A 21,841-nucleotide genomic window follows, 5' to 3' on the forward strand; every position below is an offset into this window, starting at 1 on the left:
CTCAAAGTCCTTAAAAAGTTCAACAGTTAATTAAATAAGTCTAAGTTCTTATAGGGAAAATTGGAGAGTTCCTTAAAAAAGCCCAGGAATTTGTTAAACAAAGATGAGTTCCTACAAATGCCAAAGCTATTTAGGAAAGTAATCAGGCTCCTTGAAGCGTGTACTACATGTTGGTACATACTGCTGAAGTACTTCGAAACACTGACAACTTTATGAAGGTAAAACTTTTTTACCTCCTTTTTCTTATATTTCTTCTTCTGAACAAGGTTCAAGCTCTCCTCCATTAGCACCAGCCACAACTGAACTAACTCTTTAAGTCATCAGTCATTGTGGTTTTGTCTTTTCCAATCAGTTTAATTTCTGTTTCCAGACGAGTTTTTTATTTGTGTCACTATTATTGTTAACGGTTTTTGTTTAATTACCAATCTCATTATTATTATTTTACAGAAGATGTTAGTCAAGGCCATGTTTAGGACTACCACAATAGAAACTGCACTTTATGAACTCAAAGTGATGCAGACCTCCCAATCCTCAAAAAAGATAAATAAAACAACCATAAAATAAAACTACACATCTGTGAGATGATTTAAAGAAGTAGATATTCAGATGATCCATGATGGGTTTGAAGATCCAAGAAACTGGTAGTGGAAGAAACATAAAAACCACTGGGAGATAAATTACTGCTGTCAGTGAGAGAAAACAGCTTTTTAGGGAGTTAGAAACATCAGTTGGACAATACGGCCACTGAAACATTCACATGGGAGACATTTTATTGGGATGTTAAATGAAATATATTTGCTTGAAGTATAAAAACTTCACATGTGTAGAAATCCAAAGAACATTCAGTGAAGAACAATGTTTTCATACTACAGATACAATGTACCAAGCTGTGAATCCAGGAAAACAAAAGTTTATCAATGTTAACAAAGCGGTTTGGCATATAATAAAATAAAAAATATAATTTAAAGTTATTAAATGCTTTTTGGTGGCAAGAACAGAAAACAGGTTAACAAAGACAGGATTTCAGAAACACTGTGGACCTGACACTGTAGCACAAATGTTAATTCTATTTCAAAGCCTCCTTCACAGAAAACACACTGAATGTAACAGTGAATACTTTACAGAAATTTCACAGTAAAAAGGCAGAAAATACCACAAACAATGAAACAGCAGCAGCAGTGAGAAGCAAAGAAAGTAACCACATTGCATTAATCGCCACATCAGCTCTTTTCTCCTTATACTTACATAAGTTAATTTCTAAAGTTTAAAAAATGTTAAATATTATGTCACAGTCCACAAGAGGAAAATGGGGGATAAAATAAGGTCATAAATCTGAATTTTAAGGGAAGTGAAAAATAATTTTACACTGTAAATACAAAATGGTCCAAACTGAACCGTACAAACATGAACCAACACAATCTTAGTGTATTATTCAAAACAAAAGCAAAATTAGGCTTAAAAAGGGACTTTTAAGCCTAATTTTACCCTAAACAACAACACTTTTGACTATTTACCTTCTTCTATTTAGCTTATGAACCCTGCTATACACATTTTATGAATACCTCGATATATTACTGCACTTTTTGAGTACTTTGATGAAGTGGTACTACAACTCCCAGCGTCCCATCAGCATTTTGTAAATAAGAACAATGAAAAAAGAGAACAGCAATAAAGTGTACAAATTTGTCACTGAAGATGTTACAATGTAGTTAAAATTAGTGTAAAAACTACAACTCTCAATACTTACAAATACTAGAATTTTTAAGTGCATATACTACAGCTCCCATCAGGCATCAGTTGGTCAGCTGAAAGGCTCTGCTTAGGACGAGTTCAGTTGTAGCTCCACCCAGATGACACGCCTCTACAATGCACACCAGCCTCTGATTGGTCAGCTGGGACGCCATAGCGATAAGGTCACCTGAGAGGCAAAGAGAAGACCCTTTACTATCACATCTTTGTGTGTGGGAAGGTGTGACCAGATATGCTCTGTGGGAACATATCTAGTTTGTGAGGACATTTTTAATTAAGAGGATATTTCTGCTTTGTGGTCTATGCATTACAAGGACATTTCTGCTTATTAGGACGTTCCTGCATTTTGGGGACAAGTCTGCAATAGAAGGACATTTCTGTTCTGCAGGAAGCTTTCTGCTTTAAGAGGACATTTTGATAATGTAAGTGTTTCTGCTCAGTGTGGACATTGTGTACAAAGAGGACATTTGTATTTATGAGGACATTTTTACACTGTGACATTACAAGTTACACACTGTGAGGATATTACTGTTTGACGATCACATTTCTGCGTTATGAGGACATTTCTCTCTATAGCAGACTTTCCCAAACTGTGCCCAGAGACATTGCAGGGCGATCGTGGCTCAAGAGTTGGGAGTTCGCCTTGTAATTGGGAGGTTGCTGGTTCGAGCCCTGGCTTGGACAGTCTCGGTCGTTGTGTCCTTGGGCAAGACACTTCACCCGTTGCCTACTGGTGGTGGTGGCGCCAGTGTCCGGCAGCCTCGCCTCTGTCAGTGCGCCCCAGGGTGGCTGTGGCTACAACGTAGCTTGCCATCACCAGTGTGTGAATGTGTGTGTGAATGGGTGGATGACTGGATATGTAAAGAGCTTTGGGGTCCTTAGGGACTAGTAAAGCGCTATATAAATACAGGCCATTTACCATTGCAGGGGGGGCACGGTATGAAAAGGGGGGGGCAAAACGCTTGGACACTGCTAGCACGGGGCGCCCACAGAAACACAAAGCAGGAGATGAAGCATCGCTGAATATGTTTCCAAACCAACTTCATTCTAAGCCAAAGACCAGAAAATATGGTGAAGCAAATCTTCCCTTTGGCTTCACCTGCACAAGTGCCGAGGTAGGTCTCCTGCAGGATTGGTTTTCCCTTTGTCAGGAGCAGCGCTGGGCTGTTTAAATCACAAACAGTATCCTACAGTTGTTTATGTTTTTAAACCCATTTTGCACAGAGAGGCATTTTTTGGAAAATGCATTGATAGCAATGTTGAATATTATTACACATCAAAAAAAACAACTACAGTAAAATAATCACATCGTGACGCCTCTGCCTTTCTAAATGGAGGGACAGTAACTGTGTGTGTATGTAAGCGTGTAAAACCTGAAGATGGCAAGATTAACAGTATTTTGTCTCTATCTGCCATTCTGCTATTCATCTCAACAATAACGTGGCGCACAGCGTGGCGTGAAAATAGCCACATGCCTTTGATGTTGCATGACGAACTCTGTATTCCTCGTCCACACGTAAAGGCAAAAAAGGAGTTTAAAAAAATCATCATTTTTGGTGATTCGAAACGCCGTTTACGTGGACGAAACAGCTGCGTTTTCAAATATACCCATGTAGGTGCGGACGTAGCGTAAAAGAGTTAGTAGTTTATTTTCTTACTACCTGTAATTTATTGCAGATTACTTGTATTTGCTTAATTGTTTACTAAATGTTTGAGGTGTGAAATAAACCGCAATGGAGCAAAATATGGGTGTGTGTGGTTGGAGGATGTGTTAGTGTGCACAAAGGGGGGGGGGTTCTTGTAAAACAAAGGGGGGCCCAGCAAAACAAGTTTGGGAACCACTGGTTTAGACGATGTTAGCACAGAAATATTAGCTTCTGTCATGACTGATGAAGTTACTGGTTAATAAAGTTTCCAGTAAAGTGTTTAATCGCAGCCACAGATTGACGGTAAATATCCCGTTTTTCTTTAGTGCATCTGTAATAAATATGTGCAAGTTTCAGTGCTTCGTTTGAACTGTATGATACTTATACTGACCCAGGGTCAGTGTAAAATACAATCCTAGCTGTGTGAACAAAGCCTGGCTCCTTTAATCCTGCATGACAAACCTCAGGATGCAGGTTATTATTACTCTTTCCTGCTGGCACACCTGTCACACCTGAGAGTCAGCTAGAAACGTACAGTGACGTGGACATCATGCAAAGACTGCCAGACTCTGTAATACTGCAAATGATCAGTGACTCAGGTTAACAAAAAAGAAAGTAAGAGGAAATTTAATTCTATAAAACGTGAAAAATTCCACACACATGTAACTCACCACTGTGTGAACATCACAGGGGAGAAATCGTTTCTCTGAGTCAGAGATGAGTGTCAGTAACACAAAAGTAACACTCAGTGTCATGCAGTGACTTTTACACAACCAGATCAGATGAACCAACTCACACTAAAACATGCATTTTGCTGCACTCTTTACACTCATTTCTTTTCTTTCTGCTCTTTTATATATTTTGTAAAACCACAAAAAATATTTTATATCAGCAGCAAGTTTCCTCAAACTGCTGCATCACAGCTTTCATGCTCTGACCTCCATGTGAAATGAGATAAAAGCTCTTTATCAGTAACTTTTACAACTTCTGGCAGGTTAATGTCTGAACTTTGGAGTGAAACACACCCGTAGTTACAAGAAATAACACCACTGTCTGTAACTAAGTGAATCCACCTTAACACCACCTGTGTGTGTGTGACTGCATTACACTCCCACTGCTGGGAACCTGAACAAGAACCAGAACAAAGTCTAAAATAGAAGCTGACAAACAGCTGCACCACCGAGTGACACTTTATTTTATAAACTTCACAACAGGTTTCATGTTGTGACCTGTGGAGGTGAAAAGACACAAAACCTGTTTTACAGCTTTTGAGCTGCAGGCAGGATTGAAACACACCTTAGTTAAAAGTCAAACAGCAACATTTTCTCCTCCCCTCACGTCACTCAAATGTGACAAACCAGGAAACAGGAAGTTCTTCATCCTCAGTAAAGAGAGACGCACAGACGATCAGACTGAGCTCAGACCAAACTAGCAGCTTCCTCTGAGTGAGTCCAGCTACAGGAGAGAAAAGTGGAAAACTCCAACACTGCTGCTTCAAGCTGCTGACGCTCCACACACTGAATGTGAGTTTGAGCAAAAACACGACTCAAAGGAAGTTTCAGTGAAGGTGGTAGAGGAGGGAGGGGAGCCAGGACTGACTGTACTTCCTGTCTGCTGTTTTCAGCTTCACTCACAGACTCAATGGCTTCCAGATCAGAGGAGGATCTCTGCTGTCCGGTCTGTCAGGAGGTCTTCAGAGATCCTGTTATTCTGTCATGTAGCCACAGCTTCTGTAAAGACTGTCTGAAGAGATGGTGGAGAGAGAGACCAACACACGAGTGTCCAGTTTGTAAGAGAAGATCTTCAAGGAATGATCCACCTTTAAATCTGGCTTTAAAGAACCTGTGTGAGTCGTTCTTACAGGAGAGAGATCAGAGAGCTTCAGAGGATCTCTGCAGTCTGCACTCTGAGAAACTCAAACTCTTCTGTCTGGACCATCAGCAGCCAGTGTGTGTCGTCTGCTGTGCCTCAGAAAAACACACCAATCACAGATTCAGACCCATCGATGAAGCTGCACAACAACACAAGAAGGAACTTCAGGAAACTCTGGAGCCCTTAAAGAAGAAGTTAAAGGTTTGTGAAGAAGTTCAAGTGAAGTTTGATCAAACAGCAGAACACATTAAGGTCCAGGCCCGACACACAGAGAGGCAGATTAAGGAGCAGTTTAAGAAGCTTCAGCAGTTTCTAGCAGAGGAAGAGGAGGCCAGGCTGGCTGCACTGAGGGAGGAAGAGGAGCAGAAGAGTGGGATGATGAAGGAGAAGATGGAGGCTCTGAGCAGAGAGATAGCAGCTCTTTCAGACACAGTCAGAGCCACAGAGGAGGAGCTGAGAGCTGAAGACGTCTCATTCCTGCACAACTACAAGGCTGCAGTGGAAAGAGTCCAGCGCTGCCCCCTGCTGGATGATCCACAGCTGCCCTCAGGAGCTCTGATAGACCAGGCCAAACACCTGGGCAACCTGACCTTCAACATCTGGAACAACATGAAGGACATGGTCTCCTACACTCCTCTCATCCTGGACCCAAACACTGCTCATCCAGAACTCATCCTGTCTGAAGATCTGACCAGTGTGAGACGAGGAGGAGAGAAGCAGCAGCTTCCTGATAATCCAGAGAGGATTGATAATTATATCTCTGTCCTGGGCTCTGAGGGCTTTAACTCAGGGACTCACAGCTGGGATGTTGATGTTGGAGACAGTACAGTGTGGGGACTGGGTGTGTTAGCAGAGTCTGTGCAGAGGAAGGGAAACATACTGTCTGGATTATGGATAATAGGGTTCAATAAAGGTAAATACTCAGCATGGTCATCATCAGCTCCTCTCACTGCTCTCTCAGTCCAGAAGAAGCTCCAGAGGATCAGAGTGAATCTGGACTGGAACAGAGGAAAGCTGTCGTTCTCTGATCCTGATACTAACACACACATACACACCTTCACACACACTTTCACTCACAGGATGTTTCCATACATTGACACTGGTGGTAAAGTGAAGGTGTGTCCGTTGAAGGTGTCAGTGTCAGTGCAGCAGATGAGTTGAGGATGATGATGTTTCTAATGTTGTTTCCTGTCAGTGAGTTGAAGCTGTTAAACTGCAGCTGTCCTCCTGCTGCCTCGTTGTTCCAAAGCTCTTTGTTTCTCTTTTAGTTTCACTCTTTCTTTCTGTTTCTGCTGTCCACCTTTTCACATGGAAAATCATTTCACTGTTTCTCACTGAATGACTCCCCAAACTAGATTTGAAATTCTATCAAGTTTCTAATCATTACAAGTGATTCATGTTTCTATTTGATGTGTAAATGGAGATGATTTAGTTTGCTGGGATATGGACTGACATGTGTTGAATGGGAGGAGCAGTTTGTTGTTGTCTTCTTGTCTGTTTATGACAACAATAAATATGTTGTTGAAACAATGATTCATGTTTAACTCCATATATGAAATGTTTCTGATCTTTGAATTCTGTTTGATTAAAGACTTTCTTCATGACACAAATGAGATTTCAGTGTATTAATAGAACTAAATAAGCTCAGAGTTGAAAGGCTGGAGTATTATGTACGTGCTTCACTGTCAGGATCTTCAGGGGGATTCAAAGGGAAACATCAAACTGCTGTAATGAGATAAACTAGTTGGGCTGAACACACTTATCTGTAGTTTGTCTCCATCCAGGATCATCAGAATATAATGAACATGTGTGAAAAGCCACAAAATGCTGCTGCCCTCTCAGCATGATGAGCTCCAGCCTTTGTTAGCAGGACAACAGGAAACATGAGACAACTTTCAGAGACAGTAACCAACTGTGGCCACAAGATGGCAGCAGCTGATCTGAGATCCTTTATTGGACAGAAGGACTCTGCTCTGTGACGTCATCAGAGAGACGGCCTTCACTCTGATAGATCTGACGTCATGTCTGCACTGCGATGATGAAAGCTGATAAACACATTGTTATTGATCCATGAAATCACCTCTGTCCTCTCAAGTGTAGCTGTTTACAGAGCTGAAGAAGTCCTTCATCATCAAAACAGACAAACATGTATTTCCTGTATTAAGTGACGTCATCCTCACTCTGACCTCTTACATACATTCTGTTCAGTTTTCCTGCTGTAAGAAATAAACTGTGTGAAAATAGAAATGCAGGGAAACATCCATTAATCACAGCTGAGCCGTTTGTTTCTGACTCACATTCAATGAGGCTTCAGGTGTAAATACCTCAGAAGTGTTTGTGAGTTCAGTAGAAGCAGACCCAGTCGACCATCATGGCCTCCACAGCACTACACAATGCAACAGAAAGGCCTTCATCATCTGCTGAACCACCTCTGAACCACGACGCTCTCCCTGCATCTAAAAGCTGTTAGTCAGGATGAGATGCTGCTGTGATCGCTCACAATTTACCTGTGAGACCTTTGTAAATATTGTCTTTGTTTCTGGAGGAAACACCTTTAGTCTGTTTGTATTTGGAGTGCAGATCTGGGCGTCCATCACTTTAACCTGCACACGTTTAGTTATTGAGTGTAGTTGATGTTTGGCAGCATTTTATAAGTGACAGTTCATGAACGGTGAAGGAACAGAGGACGCCTGACCATCCTACCTGTGTCAGTAAGAAGACTTTCATCACAACTTCACAACTTAACACAACTGAAACCTGAATTCAGTGTTGCATAGTTTACTAACAGTGTGTGCTGACACTGAAGTTAGCAGTTTGTTTCCTAAGAGCTGCTGGGACAAACCACAGTGACCGGCTACAGAGTTTAGTTAAGGTGGTTCTAACATGTGACCTGTTGAATTATTTACAGGGATTTATTTTTCATTTAAAGCATCATTTGTGAAGTTTTTATGAAGTTTACTTCTTTTATGTTCTTTGTGTAACGTTTAGATTTTCTTGTCTTGTGTTTTAACTCTTCAGGTTTCCTGTAACAGAGATGTAAACCACCGTTTTCTGATGCTGCTGCACTGGGACATAAACACGGCCACTTTATTAGGCACACCTTGCTGGCTGCAGGTTATAACCCCTGCTGGAAACATCCCACAGATTTGGATCCTTATTGCCATGACAGCACCACACAGCTGCTCCAGATGCTGCAGGATGCTGGTCAGGGCTCTAACAGTGAAACTTTACTGAAAGTAAGAAACCTGAGAGGAAATAAACTTTCGAACTAGCGGCTACACGGAAAGAAGAAACAGGAAAACATGGCAGAGGCAACTGTTTCTGTTAGTTGGACACTGCTAGCACGGGCGCCTCCAAAAACGCAAAGCAGGAGATGAAGCATCGCTGAATATGTTTCCAAACCAACTTCATCCTAAGCCAAAGACTAGAAAATATGGTGAAGCAAATCTTCCCTTTGGCTTCACCTGCACAAGTGCCGAGGTAGGTCTCCCTGCAGAATTGGTTTTCCCTTTGTTGGGAGCACGCGCTGGGCTGTTTAAATCACGGACAAACAGGATCCCACATTCTTGATTTTTAGTTCACAAACACTTGTTGTAATGACGAACTACTCCTGACATGTTGGAGATGTTAGCTCTTTATACAGTAAAGTTACAGCAGGATACAAATAACATCAGGCTGATCCTGCCACGATTTGTTCCCCCGGTTCAAATCACAGACAAACAGGATCCCACAGCTGTTTATGTTTTTAAACCCATTTTGCACAGAGAGGCATTTTTTGAAAAATGCATTGATAGCAATGTTGAATTATTACGCAGGAAAAACAAACAAACAACTGCATGTAAAATAATCACACCGTGACGCCTCTGCCTTTGTAAATAGAGGGACAGTAACTGCATGTAAAACCTGCAGATAGTCAGATTAACTGTATTTTGTCTCTATCTGCCATTCTGCAATTCATCTCATGTAAACAATGATGTGGCGCATAGCGTGACGTGAAAACCTTTGACGTTGTGTGTAGTTTATTTTCTTACTACCTGTAACTTATTGCAGATTAATTGTATTTACTTAATTGTTTACTAAATGTTTGAGGTGTGAAATAAACTGCAATGGAGCAAATTATGGGCGTGTGTGGTTGGAGGATGTGTTAGTGCGTGTGTGCGTGCGCGAGAAGGGGGGGACATTTTTCTTGTAAAACAAAGGGGGGCCCAGCAAAAAAAGATTGGGAACCACTGCTCTGTGTGTGTTCACTGACCTGGTGATGGTGGAGGAGTGTGCGAGGAGAAGGCTCCGTGTGATAAGATGGAGGTCCAGGTGTTGGAGCGAGACGAGAGGAGAGAAGCGGGAGAGGAAGATGAGGCATGGGGGAGGAAGACGGCGTCGATCAGCACTCCGTCTGAGAGAGCTGAGGGGACAGAGTGGTTCATTTACATTTGGAAAATCTGACCGTGTCTCAATAAGATATCATGACAGTCACCATGGTTACCAGTGCGCTTATTAAAGTGTACCTCTCAGTCTCAATGTGTAGTAGCCATCGAGGGTGGAGTCAAACCTCTCAGGCATCGCCCGCCCTCCCATTGCCACCGCAGCCACCTGCTCCTCTCTGTGGGCGTGGTCGTAACGCATCGGGAGCGTCTCCACAGCAACAGGTGGGAAGGCCGGCAAAGTGTGGGCAGTAACAAAAGACGAGGCGTCATCAGCGTCATTATCATCGTCGTCATCGTCTTCATCATTGTTGTCATCAGAGTTTGTGTTTTCAAGGAACTCCATAGAGGCTTCAAAGAGAATCACTGCAGACACACAGAAGATCGAGAACATCGTACTATGAGGAACGCCGTGGTCACTCAGGAGCACCGTAGCTCCATGATTACCATCATCTTTTTATGTTCTGTCATCTGTGAGGCCTATTCTGGCAGACACAAGGAGCACAGTTGGGTCTCTTTTATGAAAAGTTGTTTTTCTGGTCTCTGTCCTTTTGTCTTCTTGTTAGCACCACATTTGATTATTGTTTTTCTCACCTACGAGCATCGAATCTTGTGAGGACTAGTATTTCTGTTTTTTTCCTTTTAAATGATTACAGCCTCTCTGGTCACAGAAAGGTCACTTGTGAGGAGCACAGATTTTCTGAGGACTTCATGTAAACAAAGGCTCTCTATGATTTTTAGATTGGGTCATACAGAAACTTCCTCTCAGCAAAGTGCAGTTTCTTTAAAACAACATTCAGTCTTACCCGTCTTGTTGTTCTGCTCTGGCTGCAGTGTGATCCGGGGACTTCTGAAGGGACAAAACAATTCAACCTCCTTAGATTAGAGTTCACCTGTCACGAGGAGCTCTGACTAGTCAGACACTGGAATAGTGCGGTATGCAGTTTATACATTAATATAACCCGATGACCCGGAGTCAGTGACATCCCCCTGAGAACTGACCTCTTGTTTGGCGTGTCCGTCTGCAGAAGCTGCTTCCTCTTCCACGACTTCCTGCTGAAACAAACATGGTGAGTGTGACTCGCGGTCAGAGCTGAGCGGTGCAGTCAAAGCCGGTTTAAAGTCTCACCCTGCTCTGCGGTCCGGAGGACAAGGCGTCGACTTACTGACCAGTGAGGACGGAGAGGTCAGAGAGAGAGAGGGGGACGAGGGGGAGGAGGAGAGGGGAGGTCTGAAGGAACGAGGGGTGGAAGGTAACGGGAGTTGGGAGAAGTAAGAGGGGGAGGAGGGGGGAGATGCGTAGCGGTGGCGAGAAGAGGGCGAGGAAGAGGATGCGGAGGAGGGGCAGCGAGATGAAGCTCGGTCTGTCCAGAACAAGCAGCGATCCTCCTGAAGGAGAGACGAGGAGGTGTTAGAGGAGGAACAGAAGGAGGCCAGGCGGTCCGGGGAGTTTACACTGATGGAGACGCTTCACACAGTTCACACAAAGAGCTGATCTTCTACTAATTAAAGCTGCCGGAGCTCGAGTGTTTTCCCGATGTTCGCTGCGGGGAATCTCGAGAGCAGGAAAGTGATACATGAGTTATCCTGTAGCCTGTGGTCAACGCTGGCACATTCCTATTCACGAGGCTACACCGGCTTTGTTTCCGAGCATCTTTCCTGAATGTTTACACTGATTATTGGAAAAACAGCTAATATGAACTAATAAGAAAGTGTTTGTTGGACTTTGTCTGTTTTCCTGTAGACGTGTGACCCATGTCCAAACTGGAAGTTTTAAGCTTTGAAAGCAAGCTTGTTACTTTACGACCTGCTTTGTCCCTTCCTGAAAGCTTAAAGTCACTCGCTGTTTAGTTCAGCTTGAGCCAAGAAGACTAAAAGAGACGTTTGGCCACCAAAGTCTGTGTTAGAAGAATTAAGACTCACATTGGGTCCCATTTGTATCCGTCACTACTCAACTCTTTTCTTCATAATTTAAGCAAAGGATGAATAAAATAATAGATTATGTCAAATCTGTCTATCTCAGTCAGTCATCTGAACCTTCTTTAAACTAAGTGCTGCACAAATCAAACCTTTAACGTAACTCTTGACTGAAATAAACGAGGTGCACTTGATTTATAACACAAGAGAAAACGAGAGATTTGCAGTGAAAATAAACACCAAAAAGTTGTCACACTTTCATCTCCGTCGAAGTCATCTCCACCCTTCTACACGCAGATATCTCCCTCTAGTGGCCATTATAAAGAATACAGGTTACCTGCCAAACCCAGTCTCTGTTATGCTGAATGAGTCACATGACCTCTGCATGTATTTTTGTTAGAACAGATGAGGAATGTAAAATAACTGAACTGTTTACAGATCAGATCACAAAGTAAAGCAGTTTACATTTACATAACAGATAATTGTGCACTAGCTGTTACCTCTCCTCTGCGGCTATAAGTAACCATGGTGATGGTAGCCTGGATACAGAAGGTGTGTCTCTCCCTGTAACAGAGCCGCTCCACCTCCCTCTTAAGCTCCGCCCCTTGCAGGAATCCCAGCTCACCTGTGTTTTAGATTCAGCACAGGTGAGACGAAAGATCATCACTGAGATGATTGAAGCTCCGACCGTCAGAAAAATGAAACTGCTCTGTGGTCAGGAGCTATAAACACAGCATGCTGACCTCTCTTGTCCTTCATGTATGTTTCCAAGGAGACCGGAGGGGGCGGGTAGATGAAGAAGCCTCCAATCAGAGCCCTGTTCAGCACCTCTTCATCGTGCTGGCTCCTCAGCCACTGCAGGAACTGCCGAACTGGGCGGAGCCTGCGGTAACTCATCTCTGAGTGGTGCCCCAAGCCTGCCAGTCGACCAATCAGGAGCAAGGACAGAGTTGACACACAACATTGACCGCCAGGGGGAGTCAGTGGGAGAAACGCTGCAACTGAAAATGTGAATCTAGCTTCGTACACAGCGTGTTACCTGTGCAGTACACCTGTGTGTAGGTGGTGTTGGTCAGGTAGAAGCAGTTGTGACCTTGATCCGAGGACCTGACCACCTTCAGTCGTGTACAAACAACCACGGACACTGCAGACGGAGGACGGGTAAACAAAGATAAAATGTGCTGTAGACACACATTCACATGTTCACGAGTCAAATCTACGGTGTCTCACGTGGGTACAGCCTCAGGTGGGTTTCTGGCTGAGACGTGGAGAAAAGTTTCACCATGACTGGCTGCTCACTCGTCCCGTCCTCCAATCGTAGCCAGCGATACTCCAGAAGCTCCACCCCTCTGCCATCTTCAAATTAAAATAAAATATAATAATTAGGAATAAAAAGCCAATTTCTTTGTGGCTGAAAGAAAACTCAAGGAAAACCAGCAAATTTTGTTGTCATGGTGTGTTTTTATCGCCATGGTAACTCCCTCACCCTTGCTCCTGATTCGCTCCGGCCGTCCTGAGAACGTCAGCAGGCCAATAACATCACATTGAGCACCGTTAGGGCAGTCCAGCAGCTCCTTACTGACAAAAAGAGTCAGTGTGTGCACTTGTCTTTCAAACCATGAGAGGACATCAGCTTTAAACGATCAAAATGAGGACATCTTTGAATTATGGGGACATTTCTCATGTATGATGTTTGCCTGTTTGAAGGGCTAGTTTAGTTTCAGGGTCAGTGAAACATTCAGCTGCAAGGACCAAGGTTACCGACAGGAGCCAGGAATGCTTTATTTAGACTAGAAGAGGACACAAAACATCTACCAAGGCCAAGTCCCCGTTTTTTGATCAAACCCACATTAAAACCTAAATTGCTTCACTAATATATAGTGTTTTATAGTGTCTTCATAATCTTGCTCACAAACAGATAAACAAACAGCAGCCTCTAAGGGAGTGTTTCCCACCACTGTGCCACAGCACATAAGTGTAACATAAGAAATTATCAGGTGTGCCGTGGAAGTTTATCCACTTTCACCAGATTGGTACTCCAAGCGAGTTGCGTGTAGTGACAGGACGAACAGGAACAGGAAGAACAATTAGATTCTCTTCAACTAAGTGGGTTAAGTGGACTGCCAACCGCCAGTAAAACAGAAGAAGACAAGAAGAAATACTAATGTACAGAGTAGTATTATAGTACGACTGCAATAAAGAGGAAAAAAAAGACTCAGAGCTGTTGAGGAAGAACTTCCTGTGTGTCTTTCTTCAGTTCCTGCAAGAATATCAGCTTTGTGTTCAACTAAGCAGGCCCGGTTTCACACTAAGTAAGTAAATTGAGAGCAGATTATCATTATATTTCAATAAAAATGGTTTTTGTGACATTTTTGTTTGGTGGTGTGCTTTGTGATTTTTCTGATGTGAAATATGTGCCGTGGCTCAAAGAGTTTGGGAAACACTGCTCTAAGGGTTTGAGTAGAGTCCTCATGTGCAAACAGGATCATGTACCTGTTGTAGAAGCTGTAGGTGGGTGCAGGGGGAAGATAGTCAGGTGAAACAGTGGATTCTTGGAGGACAGAAATCTGTGCAACAGGATTTCTGCTGTTCACACTGATCTCTGCACAGAAAAACAGAATCAGAGCGATAACTGTGAGTCACAGGTTCCCACGTATACAATGTTCAGTTAGAATAAGTCTGCCTTCTAACCTGTGGTGAGATTTAAAGGTAACTGAGAAGTTGAAAAGGCTAAAATGAAAGATTAAATATAGACGTGTGTGAATAACACAAGTGGGGAGACTCAATGAGAGGGCCACTGGACACAAAAGCAAAGAATCACCAGTTCAAACTGAGTTTTAGGGTGAAGTTAATATAATAATATGTTAAGCTTTAAAATCTGCACATCATAAAACACCTTTTACCCAAAAGTACCGGAGTTTGAAAAAGGAAAAAATGACTAAAAAAGTCTCATTGCTTTGGTCCTGTGTACCTATGTCGTTGAGCTCAGCCTGGTAATGCTGTTTGACTCGATAGCGTCTCAGGCTGATGATGTCACCGGGCTTGAGGCAGCGGTACCAGCTGACACATACACTGTTCCACAACACCACCCACACATTTCCTGTCCGATCGTTCACCTCCAGCACCGCCTGAAGCAGAGGGAGCGAGAGAACAGTTTATAAAGTCTGGAGTTCCTCAGGGATCAGCATTAGGTCCTCTGGTAATTACATCCTTTGTACTACTATGAACAAAGGCGTGTTACGTATGGCTGTTACACTGTCTTTATCTGTTTCACTTGAGTGGCTCTTTAAAACAATTAAGATAAATTTGACAAATAATACCCAATTATTCCAGAAAATTGGACAAAATATGAGACTGAATGAGCAATTTTCCCCTGCTGGTATAGCAATTAATGCTTGTTTACACGGTCTGATGTTGTTTAAGTTTGAGTTAGTTTAAACAGTGAATAGGTAAATAAATAATAGAAATCTGTATTAACGTTTTTGCCAGTGTCAATAATGGTGCACACTAACCTTATAAGGACACTCACAGTTCCGGTCTGTTCTCCCGTAATACATGAGATGTGATTTTTTGATGATGCGTACAATCAGTTCGTGTTGGACGGCGCCTCTGGTGATGCCCCGGCGACCGTACAGGTAGGACTCATGCAACTCGGATATGGTCACAGCAGGACATCGTCCTGTTAACACACACAGCCAATCCAGCCAACAAGAATGACATGAATCCCCTGTTTGAACGGATTTGTCTTAACTCACTTTATATTTTATAATTCTATAATTTACTATTACAATCTTCTGTCATATATCTCCTGTACTAGCAGTCGATGATAACGTTAAAAGTGGCAATCACACTGTTTTTTTCTACTCTTATATTTGTGTGATGTCATTGAGAGACAGACACCACACCCACCTGCTCTCTGGGGACAGGCAATGAGAAGAAAGGCTTCCAGATAAATGGTAAAAATAAGAAGTCAGCGGGTTTGTTTGAAGGAATGTTTTTTTAATGATGCCAGGTCTCTCTTGGAAATGAGATTTTTAATCTCAATGAGATTTTTTACCTGGATAAATAAAGGATTAATAATAATAAGACATAGATACCTTCCTCTGGCTCTTCTTCTGCTTCCTGACCCGCTGTCTCTTTATCAGTGGCTTCCATCCACACCTCCCCGCTGTAGTCCACATTGTTCCACAGAGGGAGAAAGACGGTCCTGCTGGCTCTCAGAGGAACCAAAGGACCTGCTGGATAAACAACATCAGCAAATCAGAAGCTTTAAAATTTTAGAAGCAAACCTTTTAATTTACAGCCCTCCCTGAATGTTCAAAGTCACTCGCTGTTTAGTTCAGCTTGGACATCATGTCCATCATTATCCAGTTCTTTTCTTCACTACTCATGTAAAGGATGATTCTATCCATCTCAGTCTGATAGCCAGTGACTGGCGGCTGCCATTGTAAGACGTTCTTCAGGGTCAAAAACACCAGAAAACTCTAAAACTAAATGGCCTGTATTTGTATAGCGCTTTACACATCCAGTCATCCACCCATTCACACACTGGTGATGGTAAGCTAGTAAACTAGTTAGAAAGAACGGGTTTATCACACTCGTGCACTTTGAGGAGGCCGATGGTTGTGAGCAGAATAACATTTGTGAAGAAATGAAACAGATCATTTTTTGTGTGGTTCACATGCTTCATATGTGCTACTAGAAGAGCCATCGTGTCAACCTTCTCTTAACTAAGAAGCGCTGCAGAAATCAAACCTTGATCAAAATGAAAGCGGTGAAGTTGATTTGTAACAAAACAAAAACAGATCAGCAGTGAAAAGGAATATAAAAAAAATGTTTCATATTTTCATAATTGTTTAAGTCATTTCCAACCTGAAATCTGAAAAATCTGAGAGTCAGAATCTCCTCGTTTCTAGCCTCTTACCTTCAGTTTTTGAGGATCCAAACCAGGGCAAAGAGTCCCAGTCCACATCCGACCATCTGACCCCGACTTCTTCATCCTCATCCTTCACCTCCAGGCTCACCAGCCTGTAGCTGCGGGAGCACACACAAGTCAGCTGGTCTGACTGCATCACAGCTCCATCTTCTCTATTGTCCTCACTCACCTGTCTCCTTTCCCAAAGGCCCCGGAGCACTCTGGGAGCTGTGCGGTAATGGCAGTGCTGAAGGTGGCGTGTCTCACTGCAAGCCCAGGCCGCAGGATGTTCCTCTCCACCAGCCGGTTCAGACCAGGATCCATCGTCACCTGAACCCGGCAGTCCCCATCACTCAATGTGGCGTCGTACAAGTCGTCACCTGAAGACATCAAACTGGTAAAACCCCAAAGAAAACCAGTATCGTCATCAGATTGAAATATATCAAACAACCAGTTAAAACCGGGTCCGACCTTTGAGGACGGCCTGGGGGAAGTAGACGGGGAAGCCCTGGTCCCTGGTATAACGCTGTAAGTCCACCACATAGAGGAACTCCCTGCAGACAACCGAAGAGGATGGAGATGCCTGCAAGGCAAAAAAAAGTGTTAGCATAGCTCCTGCTACACCTGTAGACGTTCATATTAATCACAACCAACTATGGGCTCAGTGTATGTACTTGCTGCTCCAAAAGCTCAGTTTATCACTGTTTTTCTAGTCTTGGATCTGTATGACATCACATAGAGGACAGAAGGGGCAGCCAATGAGAAGAAAGTTGTCTTAAAGGAGGAGGAGCAGGGGGAAGCTTAAAGGGCCAAAATAAAATAAAATAATTATTTTAAACTGTCATTCAGGTAAAACTGATGAAAGTTTTAGTGAATACAAAGTGGATAAAACATTTTGGAGCTGGAATTGAGCAGAATCGTTTCTACTTTAAGTCTGAGTGATAAGTGGCCTTAAAAACAAAATACAACACGTACAACATAAAAACAGATTAATGTTTAAAGGATGAAAACAGGTTATACTCTAAATCCGTCATTTCGCTGTCAAAAATTTACTGACGCCTTCAGGCAGAGGTGCGTCACACAAACCAAATCCAATTTTAAAAACGTACTAATCAATGATTTTCTTATTCCGCACCTTCAAATGAACAAACCCAAAACACATCCGGCTATTTTTCTAAATACTTATGATCCTAATTTGATTTCGGCACAACATTCAGTCACCAGACGGGTTGCTGTTTCTTTTTAGGAAGTGCTTTCAAGCAGCTCATCCACAATCTGACATTTAAGCATGTTTCTTACAGGCTAAAAGCTAGCGGATACAAGACAGTTTGGACATGTTTCTACGTCTCTATTATGTAATATTAATTTAGTATTCGGTCGGTAAACATAGCGGATCCTTTTCTATATCACATATGTTTTTTTAATGTGAGAATCATTCAGCAGCGCTAACACGTCATACTGACTGCGCTGGTCAAGATAAAGCTGAAGGTTTTTGAATGGAGTCTGGTGGAGGATGGGGTGGCGGCAAAAAGGCGGGGGATTTAGCAGCTGTGGGAACCGGTTAATCAATCAGACCGATCAAGATCGTCCTGGCGGCTGTAAGTAGAGGAAGCACACCTTGTTAGTACCGGGTCTGGACCGGGCCAGGGTTCTCTGGAAGAGGCAGCCCGCGGCTGCCATGTTGAAGAAGCCCAAACAATAACAGTGCGGTGCATTGTGGGAGGAGGGAGGAGACGCAGATTTTCTTGTTTAGTATTTATGACTTAAAATACTAATAGAACAAAATAGGATTACTTGTTAAATTAGTGTTAAAAATCTAAATGTTTAGAAGTAAAACACACCTAAAGAAAACTTCTAAAAACGTCTTTTAAAATTATATTTGGAGCTTTCAAACTTGACCTTTGACCTCATGTAACCGTGTGTTTCTGCGTTGTGTCTGACAAAAAAAGGTAAAAGAAAAACCTCCAAGTAAACACGTGCTCGCTCCAGCTCCTCTCCCACAGGGGAATTGTAGAAAAGGCTCTGCGTTTATTTTTCCATTAAACATAAAGTACGAACTTACATGGAACATTCTTGACATAAGAAAAAAAAACACCAGCAAAAAATCCGACATACCTGACAAAGAAAGGTAAAAGAAAGACCTCCGAGTAAATAACTTGCTCGCTCCAGCTCCTACAACCAAATACAAACAGTGGGGGGTTCGCTCAACCCATCACAACTTCCAAGCTAGCCATAATTATATATTCGTGCTAGCATTAATGGCACCACATTTGTGGCACACACATACTACACAATTATAGCGTCTAACAAAACACAGGCATAATGATGACAACAATTGAACTAAAATCGCAATCAGAAACATCAGGGTGGGTAAATATGAATTACATGTGGTACAGGGAAATGACACCCACCTCCCCCACAGGGGAATTGTAGAAAACGGGAGAGGGAAAGAGGTACACTGTATTTACAGGGTTGCACCAAAGAAGAAGAACAATGAGGAGGGGCTCTAACCATAATGAATACAAATACAGGCTTGAAGGTCCTAACAGTCAGGTATAAAGAACACATTTTGTGTAATTATAACAATATGTAATCTATGACTGGGTTACACTCACGGAGTTTACTTTATTAATTACATATAATATATACGGGCATCTTTGAGTAACAGGCGTTTTTTGCAGGCACAGGACTTTACAGATGTTCAGACAGTGACCTTGTTCTGAGCGGCTGGTTTATTACAGCGTTTATCAAGGACCTTCATCTGGTCCCTGAAGTATTCAGGCTGCTGCAGGTGGCACAGGTGAGCAGTGAAAGCAAGCTTAGGTTAGATGAAGCTCGAAAGCTGTGTTTTTACAAAGAGCCTGAACATGGCTTTTATTTCAGAGGACAAACAGAAAACAAAAGGAGGAAATAAACAAAAGCAGAGCAACAGGTTCTCAGCTAATAAAAACTTTTACAGCAGCCACAAAATAGTCGAACATCTGGGGTTAGTTTTCAGTTCCTGAACAGACTTTTGTGACCGTTTGGATGTGGTACTTCCAGCCACTAAGCTCTGCGCGTGAAGTGCTGCGAGTCTCTGAACTCCAGGTAGAGGCTGAAGAGCAGGTGCAGGGACTGGACGCGGCTGCCGTAGACGGGGATGTCGAGCAGGCTGCACACAATGTCCGCATACTGCAGCAGGTCACAGTTCAGGCGGGCGGACGGCAGCTGCAGGCGGTCCAGCAGCTCCTCGAGCTCGGTTGGCCACTCCTGCATCAGGCTGTCGATGTCAGGCATCGGTCTGCTGTACTGGACGCTCGCTGGCGGCTTGGAGCGGTGCAGCGCGCTGATGCTCTCCACCCAGCTGTCCACCGCCCGCGGGTTGCTCTGAGGGTTGGCGATGCTCGTCACCTTCTTCACCTGCAGGAAAGGAAACAATGAGGAGTGACTCTGACTTTAATGCTGAGTGTGTGTGCGTACAGATGTGTGCGTGTGTGTACAGATGTGTGCGTGTGTGTACAGATGTGTGTGTGCATGCATACAGGTGTGTGTGTGCGTGCGTACAGGTGTGTGTGTACCTCGGTGGCGCCGTGTTGCTTGGTCTCCTCCGACAGAAACAGCGACAGCACCGTCGGGTCCGACTGCTTCACGCTGGGCTCATCCAGAACCAGCAGCCCCAGGTTGTCCGGTTTGCCATCGGCCCTCGGCACCTGTGGGATCACAACATGAGGTCACTCTGAGGTCAGAGGTCGCGCTTTCTATGCTATCAGGTGCGATTGTGTTCGAACCTTGAGGAAGGCGTCGATGTCTCCCACTGCAGGGATGAAGTCCGGGATAAACGGCTTCAGGTTGTGCTCCAGCTCAACGGACTCGGGGGTGTATCTGAGACAAACACAAAACACGGAAACTCCAGATGTGTGCGTGACAACTACGTGATTTACTGCAGGGTCTTTAACAAATAAAGTGCTTTGAGGTGACTGTTGTTGTGATTCGGTGCTTTATCAATAAACTTTGATAAGGTTTTTTTTATTTTTAGCAGAAACAAGCACCAGATGGTGTTAAAAAACATGAGTTGGCACATGTGTGTCTCTGCTCACCGTGTGATGTACTGGAACAGCTCTTTGATGTCGGTGCTGACGGGCAGGTTGGCGTAGTCGGCGGGATCATACAGGCCCTCCGGCGCCTTGTGGAGCTTGCTGTCCTCCTCCGATTCGTCATCTTCGGAGTCCTCATCGTCATCATCATCTTCTTCGTCATCATCCTCTTCTTCCTCTTCTGGCCGCCCCCCTCCCGGCTCCTTCCCCCTCCCATGGTCCTCGTCAAACTCGTCGCTGCTGCTGTGGGCCGACATCAGGCTGTGAACCCTCCTGCTGCTCCTCCTGAACTCCACCTGAAAGACGAAGAAACAAAACCAGGTCATGTGACCTGAGACCAACCTGGAGCATGGCAGGACTGACTCAGCTTACAGTTCAACTCTGATGGAAGGAAACTTTATTTAGTGTTTTAATAAAAACTGGGGCTCTAAAACATGATGCTCACTTAACATTACCAGATTCACTCTTCTGTCATTTCTACACAGTTTCTACACAGACGAGTTTGTGACTGGAAACACTTTGAGCTTTAAATAATGAAGAAACACGAGCAGGCGTCACGATCACCGGTTAAACCGGAGCTCTCTGCAAGGACAGGAGGAGATTACCTGGGGCTGGCTGCGGGAAGTCGGGCTGTACACGCTCGGTACCTCCTCGGCGTCCGCCACATCCAGGCTCTCGTCGTACGGCTGGTTCTTCAGCAGGCGGCCTCCTCTGTCCCGGTCAGCCCGCTCCATCGGAGCCCGGCGGGTTAGCTGCGGGCGGACACAGTAAAACCTCCATCAGAAACAACGGTTTACAGTAGCATTAGCCACCTAGCAGCAGACAGCTAACAAGAAGCCGACACCGGCGGTTTTAAGCCGATTAACCCACCTGAGACAGCACACACTCGGCATGCAGAGACAAACGACCTGCCGGCAGAGCTAAACTCAAATCTGATAAATATGTTTTAAATGTCTTACTTGTCGTCTGAGTTCAAGCCAAACTCGCTTTTCGGCGTCAAAATGGCCTTTGTGGAATGTTACGTATCCTGGCAACGGGACGGGCAGGGCATCTTGGGTAGTGTAGTTAGAATCTAATGAGAGCAGAAGCTCCAGCTCCAAGGCATATTATATTATATTATATTATATTATATTATATTATATTATATTATATTATATTATATTATATTATATTATATTATATTATATTATATAAAAATAAGTGCTTTAAAGTAACTGGAAGAAAATAAAACAGTGGTGCATTTATTAT

At 43.5% G+C, this 21,841-nt stretch overlaps 3 protein-coding genes across 7 annotated transcripts; 1 reads left to right on the forward strand and 2 right to left on the reverse strand.

Moving 5' to 3' along the window:
* Nucleotides 1–752: 752 nt before the first annotated feature.
* LOC146578419 (RPA-related protein RADX) lies at nt 753–18,235 on the reverse strand. Of its 3 annotated transcripts, none has more exons than XM_085259549.1 (19): nt 18,138–18,235; nt 16,992–17,103; nt 16,711–16,900; nt 16,530–16,639; nt 15,703–15,840; nt 15,118–15,284; nt 14,577–14,733; nt 14,099–14,207; nt 13,092–13,183; nt 12,836–12,961; nt 12,645–12,749; nt 12,349–12,522; nt 12,106–12,230; nt 10,818–11,077; nt 10,691–10,741; nt 10,495–10,538; nt 9,773–10,054; nt 9,520–9,669; nt 753–1,918 (listed from the first exon to the last, which is right to left on the reverse strand). In XM_085259549.1, the coding sequence occupies exons 1-19, from the start codon at nt 18,198–18,200 to the stop codon at nt 1,794–1,796; spliced, it is 2,580 nt and encodes an 859-aa protein (XP_085115675.1). In that variant the 5' UTR covers nt 18,201–18,235; the 3' UTR covers nt 753–1,793. The 3 variants fall into 3 exon arrangements, with proteins under 3 accessions (XP_085115675.1, XP_085115667.1, XP_085115683.1); XM_085259541.1 differs by having other exon boundaries at nt 10,691–10,744; XM_085259557.1 differs by having other exon boundaries at nt 10,691–10,744; nt 15,703–15,843; nt 18,138–18,223.
* Nucleotides 5,025–9,355, forward strand: LOC146578420 (nuclear factor 7, brain-like). Of its 2 annotated transcripts, XM_085259569.1 has the most exons (2): nt 5,037–6,180; nt 8,286–9,355. In XM_085259569.1, the coding sequence occupies exons 1-2, from the start codon at nt 5,037–5,039 to the stop codon at nt 8,294–8,296; spliced, it is 1,155 nt and encodes a 384-aa protein (XP_085115695.1). In that variant the 3' UTR covers nt 8,297–9,355. The 2 variants fall into 2 exon arrangements, with proteins under 2 accessions (XP_085115703.1, XP_085115695.1); XM_085259577.1 differs by lacking the exon at nt 8,286–9,355 and having other exon boundaries at nt 5,025–6,558.
* Nucleotides 18,236–18,499: 264 nt separating the features above from the next.
* On the reverse strand, nt 18,500–21,628 carry ift46 (intraflagellar transport 46 homolog (Chlamydomonas)). 2 transcript variants are annotated; one of them, XM_085259600.1, is made up of 6 exons: nt 21,553–21,628; nt 21,199–21,345; nt 20,597–20,889; nt 20,288–20,381; nt 20,078–20,209; nt 18,500–19,919 (listed from the first exon to the last, which is right to left on the reverse strand). In XM_085259600.1, the coding sequence occupies exons 2-6, from the start codon at nt 21,325–21,327 to the stop codon at nt 19,566–19,568; spliced, it is 1,002 nt and encodes a 333-aa protein (XP_085115726.1). In that variant the 5' UTR covers nt 21,328–21,345; nt 21,553–21,628; the 3' UTR covers nt 18,500–19,565. The 2 variants fall into 2 exon arrangements, with proteins under 2 accessions (XP_085115726.1, XP_085115717.1); XM_085259591.1 differs by having other exon boundaries at nt 21,464–21,622.
* Between the last annotated feature and the right edge of the window lie 213 nt (nt 21,629–21,841).

This window comes from Mchenga conophoros, linkage group LG3, assembly GCF_057382185.1.
Source record: "Mchenga conophoros isolate Kocher_MC1m ecotype Shallow Benthic linkage group LG3, M_conophoros_male_GT1.1, whole genome shotgun sequence".
In the NCBI taxonomy this organism is placed as follows: domain Eukaryota; kingdom Metazoa; phylum Chordata; class Actinopteri; order Cichliformes; family Cichlidae; genus Mchenga; species Mchenga conophoros.

Bases quoted from the DNA above. Each gene is read 5' to 3' on its own strand.
- ift46 (XM_085259600.1), bottom strand. From the start codon at position 21,327: ATGGAGCGGGCTGACCGGGACAGAGGAGGCCGCCTGCTGAAGAACCAG. The intron at 20,890-21,198 runs GTAATCTCCTCC...TTCGTCTTTCAG, and splicing joins CTTCCCGCAGCCAGCCCCAG to GTGGAGTTCAGGAGGAGCAG. The intron at 20,382-20,596 runs GTGAGCAGAGAC...TGTTTGTCTCAG, and splicing joins CTGTTCCAGTACATCACACG to ATACACCCCCGAGTCCGTTG.
- LOC146578420 (XM_085259577.1), top strand. From the start codon at position 5,037: ATGGCTTCCAGATCAGAGGAGGATCTCTGCTGTCCGGTCTGTCAGGAG.
- LOC146578419 (XM_085259557.1), bottom strand. From the start codon at position 18,200: ATGGCAGCCGCGGGCTGCCTCTTCCAGAGAACCCTGGCCCGGTCCAGA. The intron at 15,844-16,529 runs GTAAGAGGCTAG...TTGTTTATCCAG, and splicing joins TGGATCCTCAAAAACTGAAG to CAGGTCCTTTGGTTCCTCTG. The intron at 14,734-15,117 runs GTTAGTGTGCAC...CCTCTGCTTCAG, and splicing joins ACTGTGAGTGTCCTTATAAG to GCGGTGCTGGAGGTGAACGA.